Source organism: Geotrypetes seraphini, chromosome 2 (genome assembly GCF_902459505.1).
Source record: "Geotrypetes seraphini chromosome 2, aGeoSer1.1, whole genome shotgun sequence".
In the NCBI taxonomy this organism is placed as follows: domain Eukaryota; kingdom Metazoa; phylum Chordata; class Amphibia; order Gymnophiona; family Dermophiidae; genus Geotrypetes; species Geotrypetes seraphini.
In genome coordinates, this window is record NC_047085.1 from 521,421,390 (window position 1) to 521,444,930 (window position 23,541).

Genomic DNA, 23,541 nt, shown 5'->3' on the forward strand with positions numbered 1-23,541 from the left:
TCCCCAATGAATATGCATGAGATCTATGTGCATGCACTGCTTTCAATGCATATTCATTGGGGAAATCCTGAAAACCCGACTGGATTCAGCCCTCAAGGAGGGACTTTGGAGACCCCTGCTCTAGAGCAGGGCTGCCCAAGTCCGGTCCTCGAGATCTACTGGCAGGCCAGGTTTTCAGGATATCCACAATGAATATGCATGAGAGATTTGCATACCAAGAAGGCAGTGCAGGCAAATCTCTCTCATGCATATATCCTGAAAACCTGGCCTGCCAGTAGATCTCGAAGACCAGACTTGGGCAGCCCTAGTCTAGAGGCTCCGAGGAGTCTAATTTTCGTGACTCCAAGTGCTTTCAGCAGGAGGAGCTGTCTTTCAGAGATCTAGACAGAGATTCTCAGGTCACAGACAGAGCCAAGCCTCCAGTTCTCATCCCGCCTCAACCTCCAAAAAAGCACAATGATGTCAGGGTCCGGAATGGTCCCCCTGAAGATAAGAGGATGGCCCTTAGACTAAGCAGAAGCCTGGGTACAGATCTCATCAGATCATTGGGTACTGAGGATCATTCAGAGCGGTTACAAGCTCGAATTCGCCCAACTCTTGATGAACTGGTCTGTGGACTCTCCGGCAGGGTGACCAGAGAAAGCAAGCAAGGTTGCAGCTACAATTTAGAGGCCTGCACTTTTCCTGTTCTTTCTATTCATATATATTTAACTCCATCTCCTGCATGAGGAATAGTGTTGCCAGCTGAGTGGGCTTCCTGCCTAATTGGGTTAGGTTTGAAGGTCAGCTGCATAAAATATTTTTTTGCAGTAGGTTGCCAGTCAGTCTGGTGTTCTGGCTGACTCTTAGTGCATTCCAAGCCTCATTCTGCTGCTCCAATAGCCTTCTTAGTGTGTGAGGAGTGTGTGGCGCAGTGGTTGGATCTACAGCCTCAGCACCCTGGGGTTGTGGGTTCAAACCCCGTGCTGCTCCTTGTGACCCTGGGCAAGTCACTTAATTCTCCATAGCCCCAGGTACGTTAGATAGATTGTGAGCCCACCGGGACAGAGAGGGAAAATGCTTGAGTACCTGATTGTAAAAACCGCTTAGATAACCTTGATAGGCGGTATATAAAATCCTAATAAACTTGAAACTTGATTCCAAGCCTCATTCTGCTGCCCCAATTGCCTTCTTAGTGCATTCCAAGCCTCATTCTGGTGCTCCAATAGTCTCTCTCATTACAATCCAATAGCTTCTGTATTCCAAACCTCGTTCATTCTGGAGTTCCAATAGCCTCTCTCTCAGTGTCTTCCAAGCCTCATTGTGGTGCCCCAATAGCCTTTCTCAGTGCATTCCAAGCCTCATTGTGGTGCTGCACTAGCCTCTCTCTCAGTACATTCCAAGCCTCATTCTAGCATCGCTCCCTGCCTCTTCCTTTGTGTTTTGGAGACTTTGTGCAGCCACCTCAGAGGTGGAGTTTGGAGGCTGCGGAGATGCTGGTTCCAGATGTTTCTAGAACAGTAAGGAAATGGGGATATTCTTTATATATGAGGGGGGGGGGGGTGGCACATGGTGAATGAATTTTTAGATGTAAAATAAAAGCCAAAATGGAAAGATTAGAAAGCGTGGGCTCCTTCGGCAAAAGCTCACACCCAAGGTTTGAGGGAAAAAATCAGCAGAAAAACCCCAGGGAATTTTCAAATTATACACTTCTCCCTCCGTATTCGCTGTGAAAAGCGATTAACGGAACCGCAAATAACGTTTTCATATGTTATTCGCTGTTTTCTATTAAAAACCATCGTGAATATGGTGAAACCGTGAATAACGGCGGGAGACCTGGTCTGTTCCTGAAGGAGAGACAAAACACGGTGAAGAAAGTGCCGGGAATCGGCGAGTTTCTCTGTAAACGCTTGGAATCAGCGATTTCTCTATGCAAAGCTGATGTAATTTGGGAGGAGGAACCAGCAAGCTAAAAACCGTGAATAATCAAAACTGCGATTGCTGAAACCGTGAATACGGAGGGAGACGTGTAATCTGATGGTGCTCACCTGAGAAGGCTACAGCTTTTAAATATAGAAAGAGGAATTTGATACTAGATGAATGTTTCAAAATAGTCTTCATTAAATAGAAAGTCCTAGTTTACGCATACTTGAAATCAAATAGGATCCAAATATATCCAAGTGACTATTTGACATTTCATTCTCCATTGAACTGCAGCGTGCGAGATGTGGCGCAGGGGTTAAAGCTCCGGCCTCACTCTGAGGTTGTGGGTTCAAACCCACGCGGCCCTTTGTGACCCTGGGCAAGTCACTGACACCCCCCCCCCCCCCCCCCGTGCTGGGTTTTGAAAAGCCGTCCAAGGAAATCCAGACGTCTGGTGACCCTTGGTGCGAGCACTCGAGTTGCGGTTGCTGCTTGCGCCAGGAACGTTAAGGAGGGATGGAGGACGGGGCCCGTGCGGGCAGGAGGGAGCGGGGTAGGGGCGCCGCTTCTCCAGGACTGCTCACCCTCGCTATGCCACTGCTTTTAGTTATCTGGCACCCGTGTGGATTGGTAGATGCTGGATAAATATAGTTTCTGTTGCTTGAGAGTTACTATTAATAAAATAATGATGTCTCCTCCTCAAAAATCACCTATTTAAGGAAACATTCATCTCTTAAGCTCAGGTTTTTACTTATCAAATTTTTAGAATCTCCCTTAGGCGTAGGTTCTCTCTCCTGACGCTTAGAATTCCCTTTCTTTTTATCGATTTTCCGTTTCCCAATTCCTTCCGTTTTTTTTCCCCCTTAATTGTCTCTCGTTCAAATACTTCAAAGGTATTAACGTACAACAAAACCCTTTCCAGAGAAAGGAAAATGGTGAAACCAGAGGGCATAATTTGAGGCTGAGGGGTGGGAGACTCAAGAGCCATGTAAGGAAATTCTTCTTTACGGAGAGGGTGGTGGATGCCTGGAATACGCTCCCGAGAGAGGTGGTGGAGAGGAAAACGGTGACGGAGTTCAAAAAAGCGTGGGATGAACACAGAGGATCTAAAATCAGAAAATAATAGTAAATAGTGAAGAACTAAAGCCAGACTTGCAAGGTCTGTGTCTGTTTGGGGGAGGATGGGCTGGGATGGATTAGATGAGCTGGAGTGAGCTTCGACAGAGACTCCAGTCTATGGAACCGAAGCACAATCCCGGGCACAGCTTTGGGTTCTGTCCAGAAATAGCGAAGAAGAAGAAAAATTTAAATTGAATCAGTAATTTAAAGAGTGGGTAAGGTTGGGCAGACTGGATGAACCATTCGGGTCTTTATCTGCTGTCATCTACTATGTTACTTAAGCTCTGGAACTTGTTTCTGGAAGATGTGGTATCAGTGGTTAACAAAGATGGGTTTAAAAAAAGATTCGGACAAGTTCCTGGAGGAAAAGTCCACAGACATGGGGGAAGCCATTGCTTGCTCTGGGATCGGTAGCATGGAATGTCCCTACTATTTGGGATCTTGCCAGGTACTTGTGACCTGGATTGGCTATTCTTATGTCCAAAATGATAGGGAAATAAATCTAATACATTTTGTGGTTTTGGTTTCTTTTTCAGATGCGGGTGACATTTGAGGACATCACTGTCTCCTTCTCCCAGGAGGAGTGGGAATATTTAGATGAAGGGCAGAAGGAGCTTTACAGAGAGGTGATGAATGAGAATTATCAGACCCTGATCTCCCTTGGTAAGAATTGTTTTCTCTGCATTTTCGTAGCAGGAACAGAATCTGATTTATTAAAATAAATGTGAAATAGGTTCTGTAACTCATCCACTCCTGAAACTTCCAGGTGTTAGCAGATCTTCTCTTGACCCTGTTCTGGGTCTTAAGATGGCAGTGTAAAGGCAGGATTGAGGCACCCTAAGATCTTCCTGTGGGTCCTATTGGTTTTCCTTCTCTTCAAATTGGAGAGATTTTCCTCCAGTTCTTGGAGTAGGCCGAAAAAAAAGAGAGAGCATAAGAATAGCCTTATTGCTATTTCTGAGTTTAGTTAGAGGGCAAAGCACCATATCAGGACACTTAAAAATAGTTATCAACATTCAGAAGAGAGTTATCAACATGGTCTACTTTTAAGATGGTGATTTTATCACAGGTCTCATTTTATGCAATGAGTAATCCAGGTTAACATTAATATAACTGGTGTTACTGGTAGCCAACATTAACATAACACTAGCCTTATTGGGTCAGACCAATGGTCCATCAAGCCCAGTAGCCCGTTCTCATGGTGGCCAATCCAGGTCACTAGTACCTGGCCAAAACCCAAGGTGTAGCAATATTCCATGCTACTGATCCAGGGCAAGCAGTGGCTTCCCCCATGTCTTCCTCAATAAAAGACTATGGACTTTTCCTCTAGGAACTTGTCCAAACCTTTCTTAAAACCAGCTATGCTATCTGCTCTTACCACATCCTCTGGCAATGCGTTCCAGAGCTTAACTATTCTCTGAGTGAAAAAAAAATTTCCTCCAACTGGTTTTAAGAGTATTTCCCTGTAACATCATCGAGTGTCCCCTAGTCTTTGTAATTTTTGACAGAGTGAAAAATGAATCCACTTGTATCAGTTCTTCTCCACTCAGGATTTTGTAGACTTCAATCCAATCTCCCCTCAGCTGTCTTTTCCAAGCTGAAGAGCCCTAACCCGTTTTAATCTTTCCTCATACGAGATGAGTTCCATCCCCTTTACCATCTTGGTCGCTCTTCTTTGAACCTTTTCTAGCGCCACTATATCTTTCTTGAGATAAGGAGACCATAATTTAATGAATACTCCAGGTAAGGTCGCATCATGGAGCGATACAGGGGCATTATGACATTCTTACTCTTGTTAGGATCCCATTTTTAATAATTCCTAGCATCCTGTTTGCTTTTTTGGCCGCTGCCACTGCACATTGGGCGGAAGGTTTCATTGTATTTTCTTCAGCGCTAACCCCCCAAGGTGGACCCTAGCATCTGGTAACTGATTCAGGTCATTCTTCCCATTGTGCATCACTTTGTATTTGTCCACATTCAATTTCATCGTAACACTTGAATGCCCAGTGTTACATAAAATGGGTTTTGAGTATGTTTAAAAGGAATATTGGTTCTGTGTTAATCATTCATTTGCCTACTGACTTTATATTGATTTAATATATGAGCAGAATGTTGTTTGGGTGTCTAGTAAAAATGCATATTTAAAAGTCAAGACAAAAATATATTATCGTAACATGTATCTCGCTGAGTACTTTTATTGAACTATCAAATCAAATAAGCATTGCAAAAAGTATACGACGATCAAACATCAAGCAAAGACATCCCTATTTTATAAAACTTCAACAAATGGTTAAAAAAGTTGGAAAAAGACACCTTTTGGAAGAAGCAGTGTTGGTTTTCAGACTTGTAATGCACTTTTTAAAAATTTCCTTTACATTAGTGATTTTTATCCCGCCATTCCCTTGCGGTTCGAAGCGGATTACAGAAGAGGATTTCTGGCCATGTCCAGAGGTGTTACAGAGTCGAGCTGGTTGCTTCAAAGGATTGAAATGTTTCATACGGTGTTAGTCAGTCTTCATGGCTTTCTTGAATAGCAGGGTTTTTATTTATTTTCTGAAAGTTTTGTAGTCTGGGGTCACGATTAGTAGATTGGAGAGTTGGTGGCCTAGTTTTGCTGCCTGTGTGGCTAGAAGGCCATCGTACAGTTTTTTCCATTTGTTTGGAGGGTATATGAATGGTGTCTGGGTTCACCTGTGTCTGGTTGTGGTAGTTTGGATTAGGCGGTTGTTTTTATTATTCTGATTTTAATTTATGTTTTATGTATACATATTTTGTTCTTATTAAACTCTTAACAAAGGCTATTTTAGTCAAAACCCTGTTAATGTTGAGTCTACATTCGCTGTCGTCAATAAAGACTGTTTTGGTTGATCCGGACTTTGGCCGTGGATATCTTACGACTCTTTTGCGTGCTCTAATCTAATCTAATCTAATCCTTAGGTTTGTATACCGCATCATCTCCACGATCGTAGAGCTCGACGCAGTTTACAGTAGGAGAAATAGGAAGGAACTACAACAGAGGGTTAGAGGTAGAAGTGTGAAGAAAATTTAGAGGACTTGGGATGCCAAGATATAAGAGTTTCCTTGATTCCTAAGTTGGAGGGAGACTTACATTTTTTGAGAAAAGCCAGGTTTTCAGATGTTTGCGGAAAACTTGGAGAGAGCTCAAGTTCCGAAGAGGGGAGGTAAAGTTGTTCCAGAGCTCAGTGATTTTGAAGTGGAGGGAGGTCCCTAGCTTTCCTGTGTGGGAAATGCCTATTAGCGAGGGGAAGGATAGTTTTAATTTGTGGGAGGATCTGGTGGTATTAGGGTTTGAGGAATTCCAAGAAAGAGGGATAAAGGGAGGGAGGATACCATATAGGATTTTGAAAGTTAAACAGGCGCATTTATAGTGGACCCTGGCGATTATCGGAAGCCAGTGGAGCTTGGCCAGGAGCGGGGAGACATGAGTTGGTATCCTCCACCCCAACAGCTCTTTGGAGGATTCACAACAGTCCCTAGAGAGAAACTAAGGTCTGAGCCCCTGGTTTCCTATGGCATCATGAGATTGGCGACAACGTCCAACTCTTCACATTAGACTGGCTAGGGCTGAACTAGGTCATTCCTTCCTCCCTCCCCTCTGCATAGCTAATCTAATCTGAATTTCTATATCGCACTTATCCAAAAATAGGTTCAAGGTGATTTACAACTTAAGAGACCAATATATAATTATGGGGAAATATTATAACAGTGGCGTTTTGGTTACAAATTTTAAGATGTTCATAGAGGTGAGTGGAGAGGGTCAGATATATAAATTACAATTTTTGGAGCTTTTCCATGTACATACGAGGTATAACAATTAAGTTTGTAAACTTATCCTAGAAAAAGTGCTACATATCTCACTGCTTTATATCACTATGGTCACCTTTGAAGTACTCCCCTTGGGAAGCTAGGCACCAACACCAGTGCCTATCCTTCAAAGCAATTTTGGAACTCTTTTTCTGGAATGGCCCACAGAGCTGTCGTCGTATTACCCTTGATGTCATCAAAATGTCTTCCTTTCAATATTTCCTTTATCGTTGGGTAAAAAAGAAAGTCATTGGGGGCCAGATCAGCTGAGTAGGGAGAGGGGTTCTGATACAATTATTTGTTTTCTGGCTAAAAACTCCCTCACAGAGAGTTCCATGTGAGCTGGTGCATTGTCATGATGCAAGAGCCATGAGTTGGTGAAAAGTTCATGTCGTTTTCGTCCAACTTTTCCATGCGGCCTTTTCAGCAATTCCAAATAGTAAACTTGGTTTAACTGTTTGTCCAGTTGGAGTTGGCACAAATTCATAATGAATAATCCCTCCAATATCAAAAGAGGTTAACAGCATCGTTTTGATTCTTGATTTGGACTGACGGAACTTTTTTTGGTCGTGGAGAATTGGCTGATTTCCACTATGCACTTTGACGCTTTGTTTCATGGTCGTATTGGTACCCCCATGTTTCATCACCAGTGATAACACGGCTCAAAATATCGTCTTGCCTCTCCAAAAGGTCTTGGCAGACTTCGACTCTCCTTTGCTAATTGTTCATCGGTGAGTTTCCAAGTTTAAATAATTTCTCGTTATACCGTCCGTCACATGTATCTAGACGGTTTACAATACAGGTACTTGTCAACTTACGACCGTAATTGGTTCCGACTGACAGGCCGTAAGTCGGCCTATGTTAGACTAAGGTAAGAATACTGTATTAGACTGGGTAATGATATTGTAATCATCTTAAAGTAATATTTTATCAACATTTTCTTACTTTCTAAGTCAAGCACAGCACAATCCCTTTATATTATTACTGCTGCATAGCGAGAATTGGGAGTGTGGGAGACTGGGGCTGCTAACAGCTGGTGGGGGAAACTGTAGTAAACGTGTCGTAAAGTCGAACAGTCGTAACTTAAATAGGTCATAAGTCGACAAGTACCTGTAGTTAAATACAATAAAAGTTTTGAGGGGTTGAGGATAGACTTGACATACAGGAGCAAGCGGGAGAAGGGAGTAAAGTTACAATACAATAAAGAATTAAAAAGGAGGTGGAAAGAGGGAAGAGAGTCTTTGAATTTCTCATAAAAAAAAATTGTTAGTCCTCATTGAAAGCGTCTTGGAATAAGAATGTTTTGAGTTTGGATTTTAAGTTAAGATTGGCCTGTTTTTCTATTGATGTTTACTTGGTCTGCTATGCTGACAACTTTGACAAATTTTTGCAATGTTTTCTTCGATTCTGCTCGTTATTGGCCGCCCTGACCTCTCGTCAGTGACGCTTTCTCTCCCCTCAGAAAAAACGTTTAATCCATTTGTACCCTGCCGTTTTCTTCATGGCATTATCCCCATAAACTTGGATTAACGTCCCTGGTTTCACTTCTTGTCTTGCCAAGATTAACGAGAAATTTAATGTTTCGTCGTGCCTCTAATTCAAGCTCCGACACTCTCGCGACGTCGCCCCAAAACACGCAACAGCAATAATGAATGCCACTCGGCAAGACACCGCCACACGTCGACACGAACACAGCTGTTATGAAGCCTTACAGAATTGTTTGTACAGCGCTGCCAATGTAAGCGCTCGGAGGCAAGTTCGCAAACTTAATTGTCGGACCTCGTATACCGTGTCCGGGATAATGTGTTGGTGAATTACTGATGACAGTTTTCTTGAGGTAGCTGCGGTGTTTAAGTTATAGGCTGAAGAGGTTCGTCATATAAGTAGGTTTTGATTTTTGCTGAGGGAGTTAAGTTCAGTTCTAATGGTTGTTGGGAGACTGTCAACCACAAAGGAGACAGTCACCTCTGCACGCTAAGCAGCAAAATCCATAAAAAGAGCAGAACATGCTTGATCTTCAAACCCCTCTTTATTAGTAATAAATAAATTATACAGTATTCCCCGAAATTCGCAGGGGTTATGTTCTCGGAGTAACCGCGAATGTTGAAAAACCGCGAATATCGGCAGAGTACTGCAATCGGCACTCCCCCTCCTCGCTTGCTCTGGCCTCACCCTCTCACCGGCTCCCTCGGGTCACAGCAGCAATAACTGTTTCTCCCCAGCCCCCTCGCCTCCCTCCTCTCCGCATCAGCCTCTGGCGTGAAACCAATAACTCCTCTTTCCATAGCGCACGCGCCCCGCCTCTTCCTTTGCAGTTTAGCAAAACGCCATTGGAACCGCACGAGCCCCCGTAGGCTCAAAACCTCACTGTCCGAAGAGTTTGACTTCAAAGTGCGCAAGCGTAGGGGAGGAGGCGAGGCGCCTGTGTCATGGCAGGAGGAGCGGCTGGAGACGAGCATCAGATAGACTGGCGCAGGGAGGAGGGTTTTAAAGAAAAAAAAACCCACCCCATGAATTACTGAGTCCGTGAATTCGGAACCGCGAATGCGCGAGGGTATACTGTATATGCAAATAGACTAAAACAGTCGCATGGTAAATAGTAAAATCAAATCATAGACCCGACATGATCCGTGTTTCGGCTACAATGCTGCATCAGAAGTCCCAAATGATAAAAACAAACCATTAATGAAATCCAAATGCCAAAAAACATATCTCAAAAAAACACTTTCACCAAATATAGTGCAATGGATGGAATCTTCACCCAAACCAGCAAACACAAACCAACTTAGCCTGCATGAGTTAATTTAAATTCAAAAGAGGAAGAAAAAATCTCAGAAAATGTGGCCCAAGCCAGCCGCCACAGCGGCTTAAGGGTCTGCCCCAATAAAACCTCGTGGGCATTAAAAAAACCTCCTTTTTGCCAAATTCGAAATGACTCTGCAAAGCAGTGAATAAGAACCGGATACAAAACCTACTTATCTTGTCTTGTGCAGAGGATCATCACACCAGCGATGGCCAGCTGCCTCAGGGTGTAGCTGCCGGACGGTCCTCTTCAGGGAGCTCAAACAGACAATCTCTCCCTGCACCGCACGATAAAAACGAACCATTATTGATATCCAGATTCGGGATAACAGCAGCTACCTCGCATGTTGGGAGACTGTTCCATGTTTTGATGGTTGTATAGGTGAAAAGGGAGTTATAGGTTAGTGTGTATTTGACTCCTTTGGATGAAAGAAGTATTAGTCGAAGTTTTAGCCGTTTGTGCCATGGATCCTGGGTGATGAAATAAGTATTTTGGAGAAGAGAAGAGTTGAATTATTTGAACTGAAGTGTTTGCATGTAGGGTATGGAACATGATAACAATAAAACCTTGGTTTGCGAGCATAATTCGTTCCGAAAACATGCCTGTAATCCAAAACACTCGTATATCAAAGCGAATTTCCCCATAAGAAATAATGGAAACTAAGACAATTCGTCCATAACCCAAAAACTTTAATACAAAATATTGTATGTATTCGTATTGCAAGACCTCGCTTGTTTAGAACAGTCACTACACTCCCGCAGACAGGGCCGGATTAATGAATAGACCCAGTAGGCACGTGCCTAGGGCCCGAAACAGTGAGGGGGGCCCGCTGAAGGAGGATGACTCACCTTGCCATATTTTTTAAACAGCAACGGGCCCCCCCCCCCCGGCATCGATGGTAACGGGCCCCCCATCAATGACAACATGGCTGGCTCTGTTACAGGAAGGTCCCATGATGACTGTGTCTGCCGGTCCATCCCCCTCCGACGTCACTCATTTGTTCCAGAAGAAGTGCTGTTGGTTGCTGTCGATGGGGGGGGGGGGAGGCCCGTTGCCATCAGCTGTTCTAATTCTGCTTTCGGGCTGCCTTTTACAAAGGAGCTTAGAGGGCAGAGTCGGCAGCTGCAATGTTTGGAGAGGGAGAGAGAAAGGAGCATGGAAGGGTGGTGGAGGGAGAGAAGGGGGCAGGGTAGTATAGAAGGATGGTGGGAAGGATGGTATGGAAGAGTGGTGAAGGGAGAGAGAGGGGGCAGGGTGGTATGGAAGGGTTGTGAGAAGGATGGTATGTAAGGGTGGTGGAGGGAGAAAAAGGGGGCAGGGTGGTATGTAAGGTTGGTGGGAAAGATGGTATGGAAGAGTGGTAGAGGGAGAGAAAGGGGCAGGGTGGTATGGAAGGGTAGTGGAAGAAAAGAAAGGGGGCAGGGTGGTATGGAAGGGTGGTGGGAAGGATGATTTGGAAGGGTGGTGGGAAGGATGGTATGGAAGGGTGGTGGAGAGAGAGAAAGAGGGCAGGGTGGTATGGAAGGGTGGAGGAGGGGGAGAAAGGGCAGGATGGTATGGAAGGGTGGTGGGTAGGGTAGGATGGTATGGAAAGCTGGTGGGGCAGCGTGGTATGGAATGGTAGTAGAGGGAGAGAAAGGGGGCAGATGCTGATGGAAGTGGGGGAAGGGAGAGGAGAGACTGAAATGCCAGACCATGGGGGTGTGGGAGAGGGAAGGAGAGGAGAGCGATTCCAGACCATTGGAGGAAGGAAGGGAAGAAGATGGATGCCACACCAATGGGGTGGAGAGAGATGGAAGGGAGAGGCAGACAATTTCTGGAAGAGGCATGGAAAGAGAGCAGATGCCATATGGAAGAGGCAAAGAGAGGGCAGACAGTGGATAGAAGGAAGAGAATGATGAGAAGATGAGGAAAGCAGAAACCAGACAACAAAGCAGAAAAAATTTCTGCTTGTTTTATTTATTTTTGCTTTAGGATAGCTGTGTTGATGATTGTTTATTAATAGAAAATGGAAATAAGGTGATCCTGTTTATTTTTACTAATTCAGAGACCATAACTTCTTTCCTGAGGTCAGGTCAGGGATACTATAACAACAGTATAGTTTACTGACCTGAAGAAAGAGGTTTTAACCTCTGAAAGCTAATTGAGAAATGTATTTGTCCAATAAAATGACGGGCACTAAATTTTCTTGCCCCATGCCTCCTACCCAAATGCTTCCCAAAGCCCTGCCAGCTGTAGATCTCTTCCTCTAAGAAGGAAGGGGAGATTTGTTCAGAGATGTTTGGGGGTTGCATAGAAGGAAAACTACACTGGCACTGGCACTGGTAATTTTTATTGTTTGTTTTGAAATTTAAAACAAAAGAAAAAGTGGAAATAAAGAAGTAAATAAGAAAATAGGTAAATACATGGGGCGAGGCATGGTGGGATGCTGCGAGACGTCCGGCTGCTACTGCTGCACAGGAAAGTGGAGAGGGAAAAGGGGCTGCTTGGGGGAGAGGAGTGTGCTGGGGGGCAGGCAGCAATCTTGGTTTGCTCGGGGGGCCAGGGAGAGAGACAGAAAGACAGACAGACAAAGGGATAGGAGGGTTTAGATAGAGGGTTACTATACAGGTCTTAGACCTGGTGGGCCGCTGCTTGAGCGGGCTGCTGGGCAGGATGGACCTCTGGTCTGACCCAGCAGAGGCACTTCTTATGTTCTTATGACACAGACAGAAAGAATTACAGACAGACAGGGGGCCAAAGAGACAGACAGCGGCCATGGAGCGAGAAAGAAAGACAGACAGTCAGGGGGCCAGGGAGAGACACAGACAGAAAGAATTACAGACAGAAAGACAGACAGACAGACAGCGGTCAAAGAGAGACAAAGAAAAAAAGAAAGACAGACAGACAAGGGGCCAGGGAGAGACACAGACAGACAGAATGACAAACAGACAGGGGGCCAGAGAAACAAACAGACAGACAGAGAGCAGCCAAGGAGCGAGAATGAAAGACAGATAGACAGGGGGCCAGAGAGAGACACAGACAAAAAGAATTACAGTCAGACAGGGGGCCAGAGAGACAGACAGAAAGACAGACAGACAGCCAGCGGCCAAAGAGAGAGAGACAAAGAAAAAAAGACAGACAGCAGCCAAGGAGAGAGAAAGAAAGACAGATAGGAGGCCAGGGAGAGAGACAGAGAGAAAGAATGACAAACAGACAGGGGGTCAGAGAGACAAACAGACAGACAGACAGACAGACAGCCAGCGGTCAAAGAGAGAGAGACAAAGAAAAAAAGACAGACAGACAGCCAGTAGCCAAGGAGAGAGACCGAAAGAAAGAAAGACAGACAGACACCGAGCGGCTAAGGAGACAGAGAGGCAGAAAGAAAGACAGACAGACACATCTATTCTAGCACCCTTTAATGTAACGGGCTTAAAGACTAGTATTTAATACACTTATAGGGGTAAGCCAAAAGAAAATTCCCACCCAGGTTTACTACTTCAACTCTCATAGCAAGAAATAATTTCCTGCGCTCTTGCATCTGACTGGTAACATCTGGGTAGATCCAAACTTTTTTCCCCAAGAATAGTGCTTGAAGGTTACGGAAATATTGCCTAAGTAAAGCAGACATGTCCTGTTCAAAAACAAGGAAACAATTAACGTGGCATGCTCTAAAGTATCAGTTATTGAGTTCTCAAGAAAATCTGTGAGATTCAAGACACCTTCTGATGGATTCTGGGCGCCTTCATCTGGAGTGGCTCCCATGTCCTTTTTTACAGGAATATAGTATATACGATTGACTGGTGGAATACAGTCGTTATTCTTATATAGTATATACAACTGACTGGTGGAATACAATCGCTGTCCTTATATAGTATATACGACTGACTGGTGGAATACAGTCGCTATTCTTATATAATATATACCACTGACTGGTGGAATACAGTCGCTATTCTTATATAGTATATACGATTGACTAGTGGAAGAAGTGATGAAAGCGATAGGAGACAAGAAACACTCATTCCGGAAATGGAAAAAGGACAAAACCGGGGAGAACTGGAAAGAGCACAGGAAGCATCAAAAGAATGTCACCTCGTGGTGAGAAGAGCAAAAAGAGAATATGAAGAGAGGTTAGCCAGGGAAGCACGAAATTTCAAACCGTTCTTCAGATATGTTAAAGGGAAGCAGCCAGCAAGGGAGGAGGTGGGACTGCTGGATGACAGAGATAGGAAAGGAGTGGTGAAGGAGGAAAAAGAAGTGGCAGATAGACTAAACATGTTCTTTTTGTCAGTATTTACAAATGAGGACACATCCAATGTGCTGGAATCTGAAAAAATCTTCCAAGGAGATCAAGCAGAAAAATTAACATCCATGGAGGTAAGACTTGAAGATGTACATAAGCAGATAGATTAAAAACTGACAAATCTCCGGGCCCAGACAGAATCTACCCTAGGGTATTGAAAGAACTAAAGGAGGAAATAGCGGAACTACTACAGCAAGTTTGTAATCTCTCCCTGAAAACAGGCGTGATCCCGTAGGATTGGAAGATAGCTAATGTTATGCCCATCTTTAAAAAAGGATCGAGAGGTGACCCGGGGAACTACAGACCGGTAAGTTTGACTTCAGTTCCGGGGAAGATGGCGGAAGCGCTGATAAAAGACAGCATTGACGAGCATCTAGAAAGGAATAAACTGATGAAAACAAGCCAACATGGCTTCTGCAAGGGAAGATCGTGCCTAATAAACTTATTGCACTTCTTCAAAGGAATTAACAAACAAATGGACAAAGGGGACCCCATAGACATCGTATACTTAGATTTCCAAAACGCTTTTGACAAGGTACCCCATGAACGACTACTACGGAAACTGAAGAACCATGGGGTGGAAGGAGACGTACACAGATGGATCAAAAATTGGTTGGCGGGTAGAAAGCAAAGGGTAGGAGTGATGGACCACTACTCGGACTGGAGGAGGGTCACAAGTGGTGTTCCGCAGGGGTCGGTACTCGGACCGCTGCTGTTCAATGTATTTATAAATGATCTAGAAATAGGGACGAAGTGCGAAGTAATAAAATTCGCAGACGACACCAAACTATTTAGTGGAGTTGGGACTAAAGGGGATTGTGAGGATTTACAAAGGGACCTGAACAAACTAGAAGAGTGGGCAACGAGATGGCAGATGAAGTTTAATGTAGAGAAATGTAAAGTCTTGCATGTAGGAAACAGAAACCCGGAGTACAGCTATACAATGGGAGGGCTGGTAATGGGTGAAAGTACCCTAGAAAAGGACTTGGGGTAATAGTGGTCAAGACAATGAAGCCGTTGGCACAGTGCGCAGCAGCCTCTAAGAAGGCAAATAGAATGCTAGGTATTATCAAGAAAGATATTACAACCAGAACGCAAGAAGTTATCCTGCCGTTGTATCGGCCGCATCTGGAGTACTGCATCCACTATTGGCCGCCGAACCTTAAGAAGGATATGGCGATACTTGAGAGGGTTCAGAAAAGAGCGACGCGATTGATAAAAGGTATGGAAAACCTTTCATATGTTGAAAGATTAGAGAAACTGGGGCTCTTTTCCCTAGAAAAGCGTAAACTTAGAGGGAACATGATAGAGACTTACAAGATCATGAAGGGAATGGAGAAAGTGGAGAGGGACAGATTCTTCAAACTTTCGAAAACTACAAGAACAAGAGGGCATTCGGAAAAATTAAGAGGGGACAGATTCAGAACCAATGCTAGGAAGTTCTTGTTCACCCAAAGGGTGGTGGACACCTGGAATGGGCTTCCAGAGGGTGTGATAGGACAGAGTACGGTATTGAAGTTCAAGAAGGGATTAGATGACTTCCTGATGGAGAAGGGTTTAAAAGGGTATAGATAGAGGATTACTATACAGGTCCTGGACCTGATGGGCTGCTGCGTGAGCGGACTGCTGGGCACGATGGACCTCTGGTCTGACCCAGCAGAGGCACTGTTTATGTTCTTATGTTATGGAATACAGTCGCTGTTCTTATATAGTATATACGACCGATTGGTGGAATACAGTCGCTCTTCTTGTATAGTATATACGACCGACTGGTGGAATACAGTCGCTGTGCTTATGTTCTTACCTTTCTTCTCCCATTACATGCTTCTGACCTGCTGCTGTCAGTGTTTCTGTAAATGCAAGGAAAATACAACTAACTTTAATTTTATTCTTAGAAACTGGATATGAAAGGATCGATCACGATATATTATCGAGGATTAAACAAGAGGAAGAGCCATATGTCTGGGATTCCCTGGAGACGAGAGAGAGAGAAGTTACTCTCTTAGACACAGGTGAGTATTAATACTTTACAGAATAATAGGTGAATACAGGCTCTAGACCGGCTTGAGTGAACGCCTTGAAAAAGGCAGTAACAAATACTAAGAAACATATATTGTACAGAGCAACAGCCACACTCAAAGCGGTTTACATACAGGTACTGAAGCATTTTTCCCTGTCTGTCCCAGAGGACTTACAATTAAGTGACTTGCCCAGGGTCACAGGGAGCAGCACAGGATTTGAACTCACAACCTCAGGGTGCCGAGGCTGGAGCTCTAACCACTGTAGAAATCGCAATTTAGGAAAAGGGAACTGGGTCTAGGGCAATGAAGCCATTGTGACATCACTGATGAGGTTGGCTCTTATTGGTGGAATGAGGCATTATGATGTCACAATACTAGCTCTGGTTAATAGAGGCTGAAACTCTTCACACTATTTATTTATTCAGTTTTCTCTACTGTTCTCCCAAGGGAGCTGAGAACGGTTCACATGAATTTATTCAGGTACTGGAGCATTTTTCCCCGTTTGTCCCGGTGGGTTCACAATCTCTCTAATGTACCTGGGGCAGTGGGGGATTAAGTGACTTTCCCAGGGTCACAGGGAGCAGCACAGGATTCTCTCTAAGAAGTATTACAGAATCCTGGAGAGTAGTAATGAATAGATACAGATGTTGCCCCTTTACTTAAAGAACGACTCAGGCTCCCAATTGAATATAGAAGCGAATATAAAATTATTTTCATAACTTTTAAAGCTTTAAGGATCGGTGAAATCTTTGCTCTCTGAACGATCACCCACTACTTCTTCCCCCATGCCCATGTCTCGCACATTTGGAGATTACAAGACACAGGGATTTTTGCTTCATAGCATCAGCTCTCATAAGAACATAAGAACAGCCTTACTGGTCAGACCACTGGTCCATCAAGCCCAGTAGCCCGTTCTCACGGTGGCCAATCCAGGTCACTAGTACTTGGCCCAAACCCAAGGAGTAGCAATATTCCATGCTACCGATCCAGGGCAAGCAGTGGCTTCCCCCGTGTCTTTCTCAATAACAGACTATGGACTTTTCCTCCAGGAACTTGTCCAAACCTTTCTTAAAACCAGCTACGCTATCCGCTCTTACCACATCCTCTTGCAACGCGTTCCAGAGCTTAACTATTCTCTGAGTGAAAAAAATATTTCCCCCCCATTGGTTTTGGATTTCTTTCTGCCTTTCAATGATTTGAAATGTCCTAAGTGACTCTTCATTTGAAAGGTTTAGGGATGCCTACACTACTCGGTGACATTTTCTATACATCACAGACTGCATGTGATCATATGGGGGGCAGGTTTAGAACTTGGGGCCTCCATTGAAGTATGCCAATGAGGTGCCAGGACTTGTGTTACAGAATAATGGCATAATCCCTGAATTGGTATGCCAAAACTGAGGTGCAGCCATTTCTTTCAGCTGTATGGCAGGTGTAGATGGACGCATCTAAGTGCACTATGCAAAGCATACATAAGCTGGAGATATTCCCATATAAGCTGGACACATTCCCACTATCCAACCATACTCTGCATACAGTTAAGCTGGAGACACTCCCACTGCCTACCTGTGCTCCGCCCACTTAAGCTGGAGACACTCCCACTGCCCTCATATACTCCACCCACACTTAAGCTAGAGAAACTCCCCCTCTCCACCAATGTTCCACCCATTTAAACTGGAGACACTCCCACTGCCTACCTGTGCTCCGCCCACTTAAGCTGGAGACACTCCCACTGCCTACCTGTGCTCCGCCCACTTAAGCTGGAGACACTCCCACTGCCTACCTGTGCTCCGCCCACTTAAGCTGGAGACACTCCCACTGCCCTCATATACTCCACCCACACTTAAGCTAGAGAAACTCCTCCTCTCCACCAATGTTCCACCCATTTAAGCTGGAGACACTCCCACTGCCTACCTGTGCTCCGCCCACTTAAGCTGGAGACACTCCCACTGCCTACCTGTGCTCCGCCCACTTAAGCTGGAGACACTCCCACTGCCCTCATATACTCCACCCACACTTAAGCTAGAGAAACTCCCCCTCTCCACCAATGTTCCACCCACTTAAGCTGGAGACACTCCCACTGCCTACCTGTGCTCCGCCCACTTAAGCTGGAGACACTCCCACTGCCTACCTGTGCTCCGCCCACTTAAGCTGGAGACACTCCCACTGCCCTCATATACTCCACCCACACTTAAGCTAGAGAAACTCCCACTCTCCACCAATGTCCATTTAAGCTGGAGACACTCCCACTGCCCACCTGTGCTCTGCCCACAGTTACACCCTCATACAGTCACCCACTATAGAATCTTACAGAATGGCGTGTAGTGAATTTATGCACGTGTTACCAATTTTGGTGCATCTGATGGCATCATGTTATAAAGTTTTCCTCCCTGTGAGCCCAGAAAATTATGATCCTTGACCAGTAGCTTTCCATAGAAGTGACACATGTTTAATGTTTTCTTATCCAGCAGGTAATGAGGCTATACAGGAGCTGAAGCAAGAAGAACTTCCTGTGGGACTGGAACAAATCCCAGGACAATCACGAAACGTCTGTGGGAATATTTCTCGGGGAACAGAGAGGAGGAATCAGCAGGAATCGGAGAAGGACCAGAGCGACCCTGCAGGAAACTCACCTTGTGGAGATACTGGTTGTGACAGGGAGCTCACGAACATCCCAGAACACCATCTACACCTGAAAGCAGAGAGACCCTTTCAAGATAGTGAGAGTGGTCCAGAGCCTTCTAAACTCCTGCGAGAAGAAATGAATGGTAACGGATCCTTTTTGTGTAACAACTGTGGAATTATCTTCAATACGAATGATCGATTCTTATTAGATAGGAGAATGAACACTATGGAGACACTCGTTTTATGCTCTCAGTGTGAAAAGACTTTACACAAGAATTTAAACCAGAGAATTCCTGATGCATTTAAACCATTTCCATGTACTGAAAGTAGCAAAAGTTTCTGTCATAACGACTCAATAATACAGCAAAGGACACATACTGGAAACACGATCCGTATCGGAAATAAACCGTATACATGTTCTGAGTGTTATAAAGGTTTCACTCGGTCATCAAGTCTGAAAAGGCACCAAATATTACATAGTGGAGAGAAGCCTTTCATATGTACTGTGTGTGGTAAAGGCTTCATTCAACGGGCACATCTGAAGAGGCATCAAGTGATCCACAGTGGAAAGAAATCTTTTACATGTACTGAGTGTGATAAAAGTTTCATTCAGCAGTCACGGCTGAGAAGGCATCAAATAATTCATAGTGGAAAGAAACCGTATACATGTACTGAGTGTGATAAAAGTTTCATTCAGCAGTCACAGCTGAGAAGGCATCAAATGATTCATAGTGGAAAAAAACCTTTTACTTGTACCGAATGTGGTAAATGTTTCATTTGGTACTCAAATCTGAAAAGGCACCAAACAATTCAAAGTGAAAAGAAACATTTTATATGTAGTGAGTGTAATAAAATTTTTACTCGGTCATCATGTCTGAAAACCCACCAACTACTAATCCATAATGGAAAGAAAAGTTTTACATGCACCGAGTGTAATAAAAGTTTCATGTACTTATCGTGTTTGAAAATCCACCAAATGATCCACAATGGGAAGAAACCCTTTATCTGTACTGAATGTGGTAAACGTTTTATTGGGATGGCACAGCTGACACGGCATCAAATGATCCACAGTGGAAAGAAGCCTTATACTTGTTCTGAATGTGGTAAAAGTTTCACTTGGTCCTCACAGCTGAAAAGTCATCAAATGATCCACAGTGGAAATAAACCTTTTATGTGTATGGAGTGTGGTAGAAATTTTATTTGGCCGTCACAGCTGAAATGGCATCAAATGATCCACAGTGGACATAAACCTTTTACGTGTAGTGAGTGTGGTAAAAATTTCCGCTGGTCCTCACAGCTGAAAATGCACCAAATAACCCACAGTGGAAAGAAGCCCTTTATATGCACTGAATGTAATAAAAGTTTCACTCGGTCATCGTATCTGAAAATCCACCAAAGATTCCATAGTGGAAAGAAACCGTTTACGTGTACTGAGTGTGGTAAAAGCTTCAGCTGGTTAAAAGATTTGCAAAGGCACAACATAATCCACAGTGGAATGAAACCGTTTGCGTGTGCTGAGTGTGGTAAAAGCTTCATTCAGCGGGCACATCTGAAGAGGCATCAAATGATCCACAGCGGAAAGAAACCTTTTGCGTGTACTGAGTGCGATAAACGTTTCAGTTGGACCTCAGATCTGCAAAGGCACAAAATAATCCACAGCAGAAAGAATCCTTTTAAGTGTTCTGAGTGCAATTCAAGTTTCACTGGTTCATCGTATTTAAAAATACATCAAAGAATGCACAGCGGAAAGACTGACTGATAACTCTGAGATAGAATGACTTGAACCTAAATATCTGGTGACATGTCAAAACTGCGGAAGACAATGGCCCGCCTGCAATCCCACACCAACATTTGAGCACAGGACAAATGTGCGTTGCTTTGAGGCCTTCCCTTTTGCACTCTAAGGGGTGTATGTGGAGGGGGGAACCACCTACACTTAGAAGTCCTCGCGGCCACTACACTGAAAACTCCAGAACAGCGAAAAGAACGGGAGTTTTCAGTATACTGGGGAGTGTTCCCCCCCCTCTCATTTCTCCCCAATGGGAGCACAAGCAGGTCTAAGTGTGGTCGGGGTATTCCACCCCACAGCATAAAACGGAAGGCCTCAAAAGCGGCAGAAGTGGCGGCACGCATTTCTCCGGCACTCAAATGTCGGCGTGCCGTTGTCCTCAGCACTTTTGACGGTGTACCAAATATTTAGGGGTGGAGGAAGGAGCAACCGTTAAACATAAATCATTGAGAAATAAAATAAGTAAACAATCTTAAAGGAGCCTAAAATTGATATTTAAAAGTGCAGTAACATCAAGGAATATAGGAGGAGACAAGATGTCAGCTTAGAGTGAGGACAGGGTGTTATCTTGGCAGTTTCCTTGGTTCACTCAATCACGCGAATTGTGCAGACTAAGAATGGATCAATATGCAGCCATAACACCTACCAGGAGTCTGCCTGGCAGTTTGGGGGGGGGAGTAAGGCATTAGCTGTACCACCTTTGAATAGCAGTGTTGCAGCACAGAAGCTGGAGACAAGATGGTGGAGTAGTGAGGACACCGTGAAACTCTCTCCTACCTGATTTTGGGCTTGAATTAACTATTGAAGATGCCTAAGAGAAGAGGTAGTCTGAGCCTACCTTGATACAGCAGGAGGTGATTATGAGTTTCCTTTCATCTTCACCCTGGGGCGAATCGGCTTTGCCGAGCGTGAGAGAGACTTCGGCACTCGGACGCGAAGCATCGCTTAGCCCCGCGGGACCAGCGCCTCCTCTGCAGCCGCGAGATTGGGGGACGTCGGAAGCGTCGCAGGGACGGGAAGTAACGTCGCCAGCTGGAGCTCTTGGGCTTGCCGACTCCTCAAGATCTCGCGGCTGGGATACCGAAGCCAGAGAAGGCTGCGGAAGGTTCAGCAGGAGGACAAAATCCATCGATCCTCCCTTTGGTAAGGCCTGCTGAATTTACACTAGGGTCAGTTTGGACTGCATTAGACTCCGTGCGTGAGACATGTGCGTGAACTTTTCCCCTGGTCCACATGCAAGCACCAAGATTGACTAAGCTTGAGGAAGATTTGCAAGCTCACGGAGAAAAAGTTACTCACTTGGATCAACGGGTCCAAGGATTACAATCTTCTCAAACCTCCATAGTACAAGATAGACTAATGTTTTCTAGGCAAGTGGAGAATTTTGAAAATTATACCAAATCATTAAATCGTAGGTTTCTAAACTTTCCTAAATTGGTGACTTATAAAATAAGTTTTTGAAGGAAGTATTTAAGTATCCGGAGAATGGGCTTCCCCCTCTTCATAAAATATATTTTTTGCCAATATCAAAAACAAAATGTCTTCAACAAGCCCCTTGAATATTACAAAAATTTTGGAAACCTCAGAGGAAGAAGTTCTCATTTGTTCGACTCTTCTGGTGACTTTTGGTTTTCATCAAGATAAAGATACCTTTCTAAGGCGCTTTTTTAGGCTTAAAGAGGGGACTTTCCAGGATGGTAAGATTTCCCAGACGTCTCGGAATGGACACAGACCAGGAGGAAAAAGGTTTCTAGAGATGAAACAATATGTGATTTCTTGGGCAGAGGGCTAAATTTCAGTGAAGATATCCTTGCAAGTGTATGATCGTTTTTGATCAAAATTCCTATATTTTTTTATGAGCCCTCTCAGTTACAATGTTTTCTTGAAGCAAAGGGAGTAGTTATGTCTAGTAAAAACCCCAAAACTCGGTGGAGATGGTGACGTTCAAGGTGCAGGCTTTATTAAAAGTACAATTTACTAATCCACATAAAATATATCAAGGGCCCAGAGCGTTGGGAACTATAGACCCAACACGGTCTGTGTTCCGACAAAGCTGTCTTCCTCAGGGGTCCCTAACGATCCAGATTTAAAAGCGCGCGGATTAATGACTAAAAACAAACTGAGTCGTAGCTCTGCGCAGGTGAGAGATTCTCAAAAGCGGGAGAAAAAATGTCTAGTGCCACTAAGATGTAAAATCATTGAAGATGAACCACTCCTCTCGCATATGATGTTTCATTTTTATGCATAGCACTCTCTCTGAAATTGTGAATTGTTCCCCTAAATGAGGGCTTTTTAAGAGTCCGAGTATAGTTTAAAGATCTTAGGATCTGCAGATTTATTTCCCTATGTTGTAATATGTGGCAAAGTCCCTTTTTCCATATATATAACTTGCTTGATGTGTATATATAAATGATAAATAAAGGCTTGAAAAGAGAAATAAATAGCAGTGTTGCACTGTCTTCCGATGTGAAGGAGCCACCCAGGAATCCTGCCGGCCAGCATACGAGGGCTGGATCCGCAGATGACTTGGTGGCTTTCCTGGGTCTGGGGGGGTCCGGCTGGTGCCGCTGCTGCAGAGATTCGAGCTGGCGGTAACGGATCCAGTGCTTGACAAAGCCATCAGCAGACTGTCTAGGTGTCAGGTGGTTTAGGTGAACTGCGGCAGCCAGAGGGAATAAAGTTATTCCTGCCAGGAGGATTTTATACTAGAAGCGAGAAGGAAAACAGTACCGAGCAGAGCTTTGGCTTCGTGCCCAGAAATGGCTAAGAAGAAATTTTTAACAACAACAAATTTTTAGATCGAATCAGATTAGAAACATAGAAACATAGAAATAGACGGCAGATCCACGGCCCATCCAGTCTGCCCACCCTAATGACCCTCCCCTACCTTTGCCTAGTGAATAGAGCCCACGTGTCGATCCCATTTGGCCTTAAAATCAGGCACGCTGCTGGCCTCAATCACCTGCAGTGGAAGACTATTCCAGCGATCAACCACCCTTTCAGTGAAAAAGAATTTCCTGGTGTCACCTCGTAGTTTCCCGCCTCTGATTTTCCACGGATGCCCTCTTGTTGCCGTGGGTCCCTTGAAAAAGAAGATATCTTCTTCCGCTTCGATGCGGCCCGTGAGGTTGGGCAGACTAGATGGACCATTCGGGTCTTTATCTCCCGTCCTCTA

The 23,541-nt window shown here is 44.5% G+C and overlaps 1 protein-coding gene across 2 annotated transcripts; it reads left to right on the top strand.

The window, feature by feature from the left end:
- The first annotated feature begins 1,375 nt into the window (after positions 1-1,375).
- On the top strand, positions 1,376-22,807 carry LOC117354708 (oocyte zinc finger protein XlCOF6-like). 2 transcript variants are annotated; one of them, XM_033932602.1, is made up of 4 exons: positions 1,376-1,499; positions 3,558-3,684; positions 15,827-15,943; positions 18,421-22,807. In XM_033932602.1, exons 1-4 carry the CDS (start codon positions 1,473-1,475, stop codon positions 20,334-20,336), a joined length of 2,187 nt encoding a protein of 728 aa, XP_033788493.1. In that variant the 5' UTR covers positions 1,376-1,472; the 3' UTR covers positions 20,337-22,807. The 2 variants fall into 2 exon arrangements, with proteins under 2 accessions (XP_033788493.1, XP_033788495.1); XM_033932604.1 differs by having other exon boundaries at positions 18,424-22,807.
- Positions 22,808-23,541: the final 734 nt, after the last annotated feature.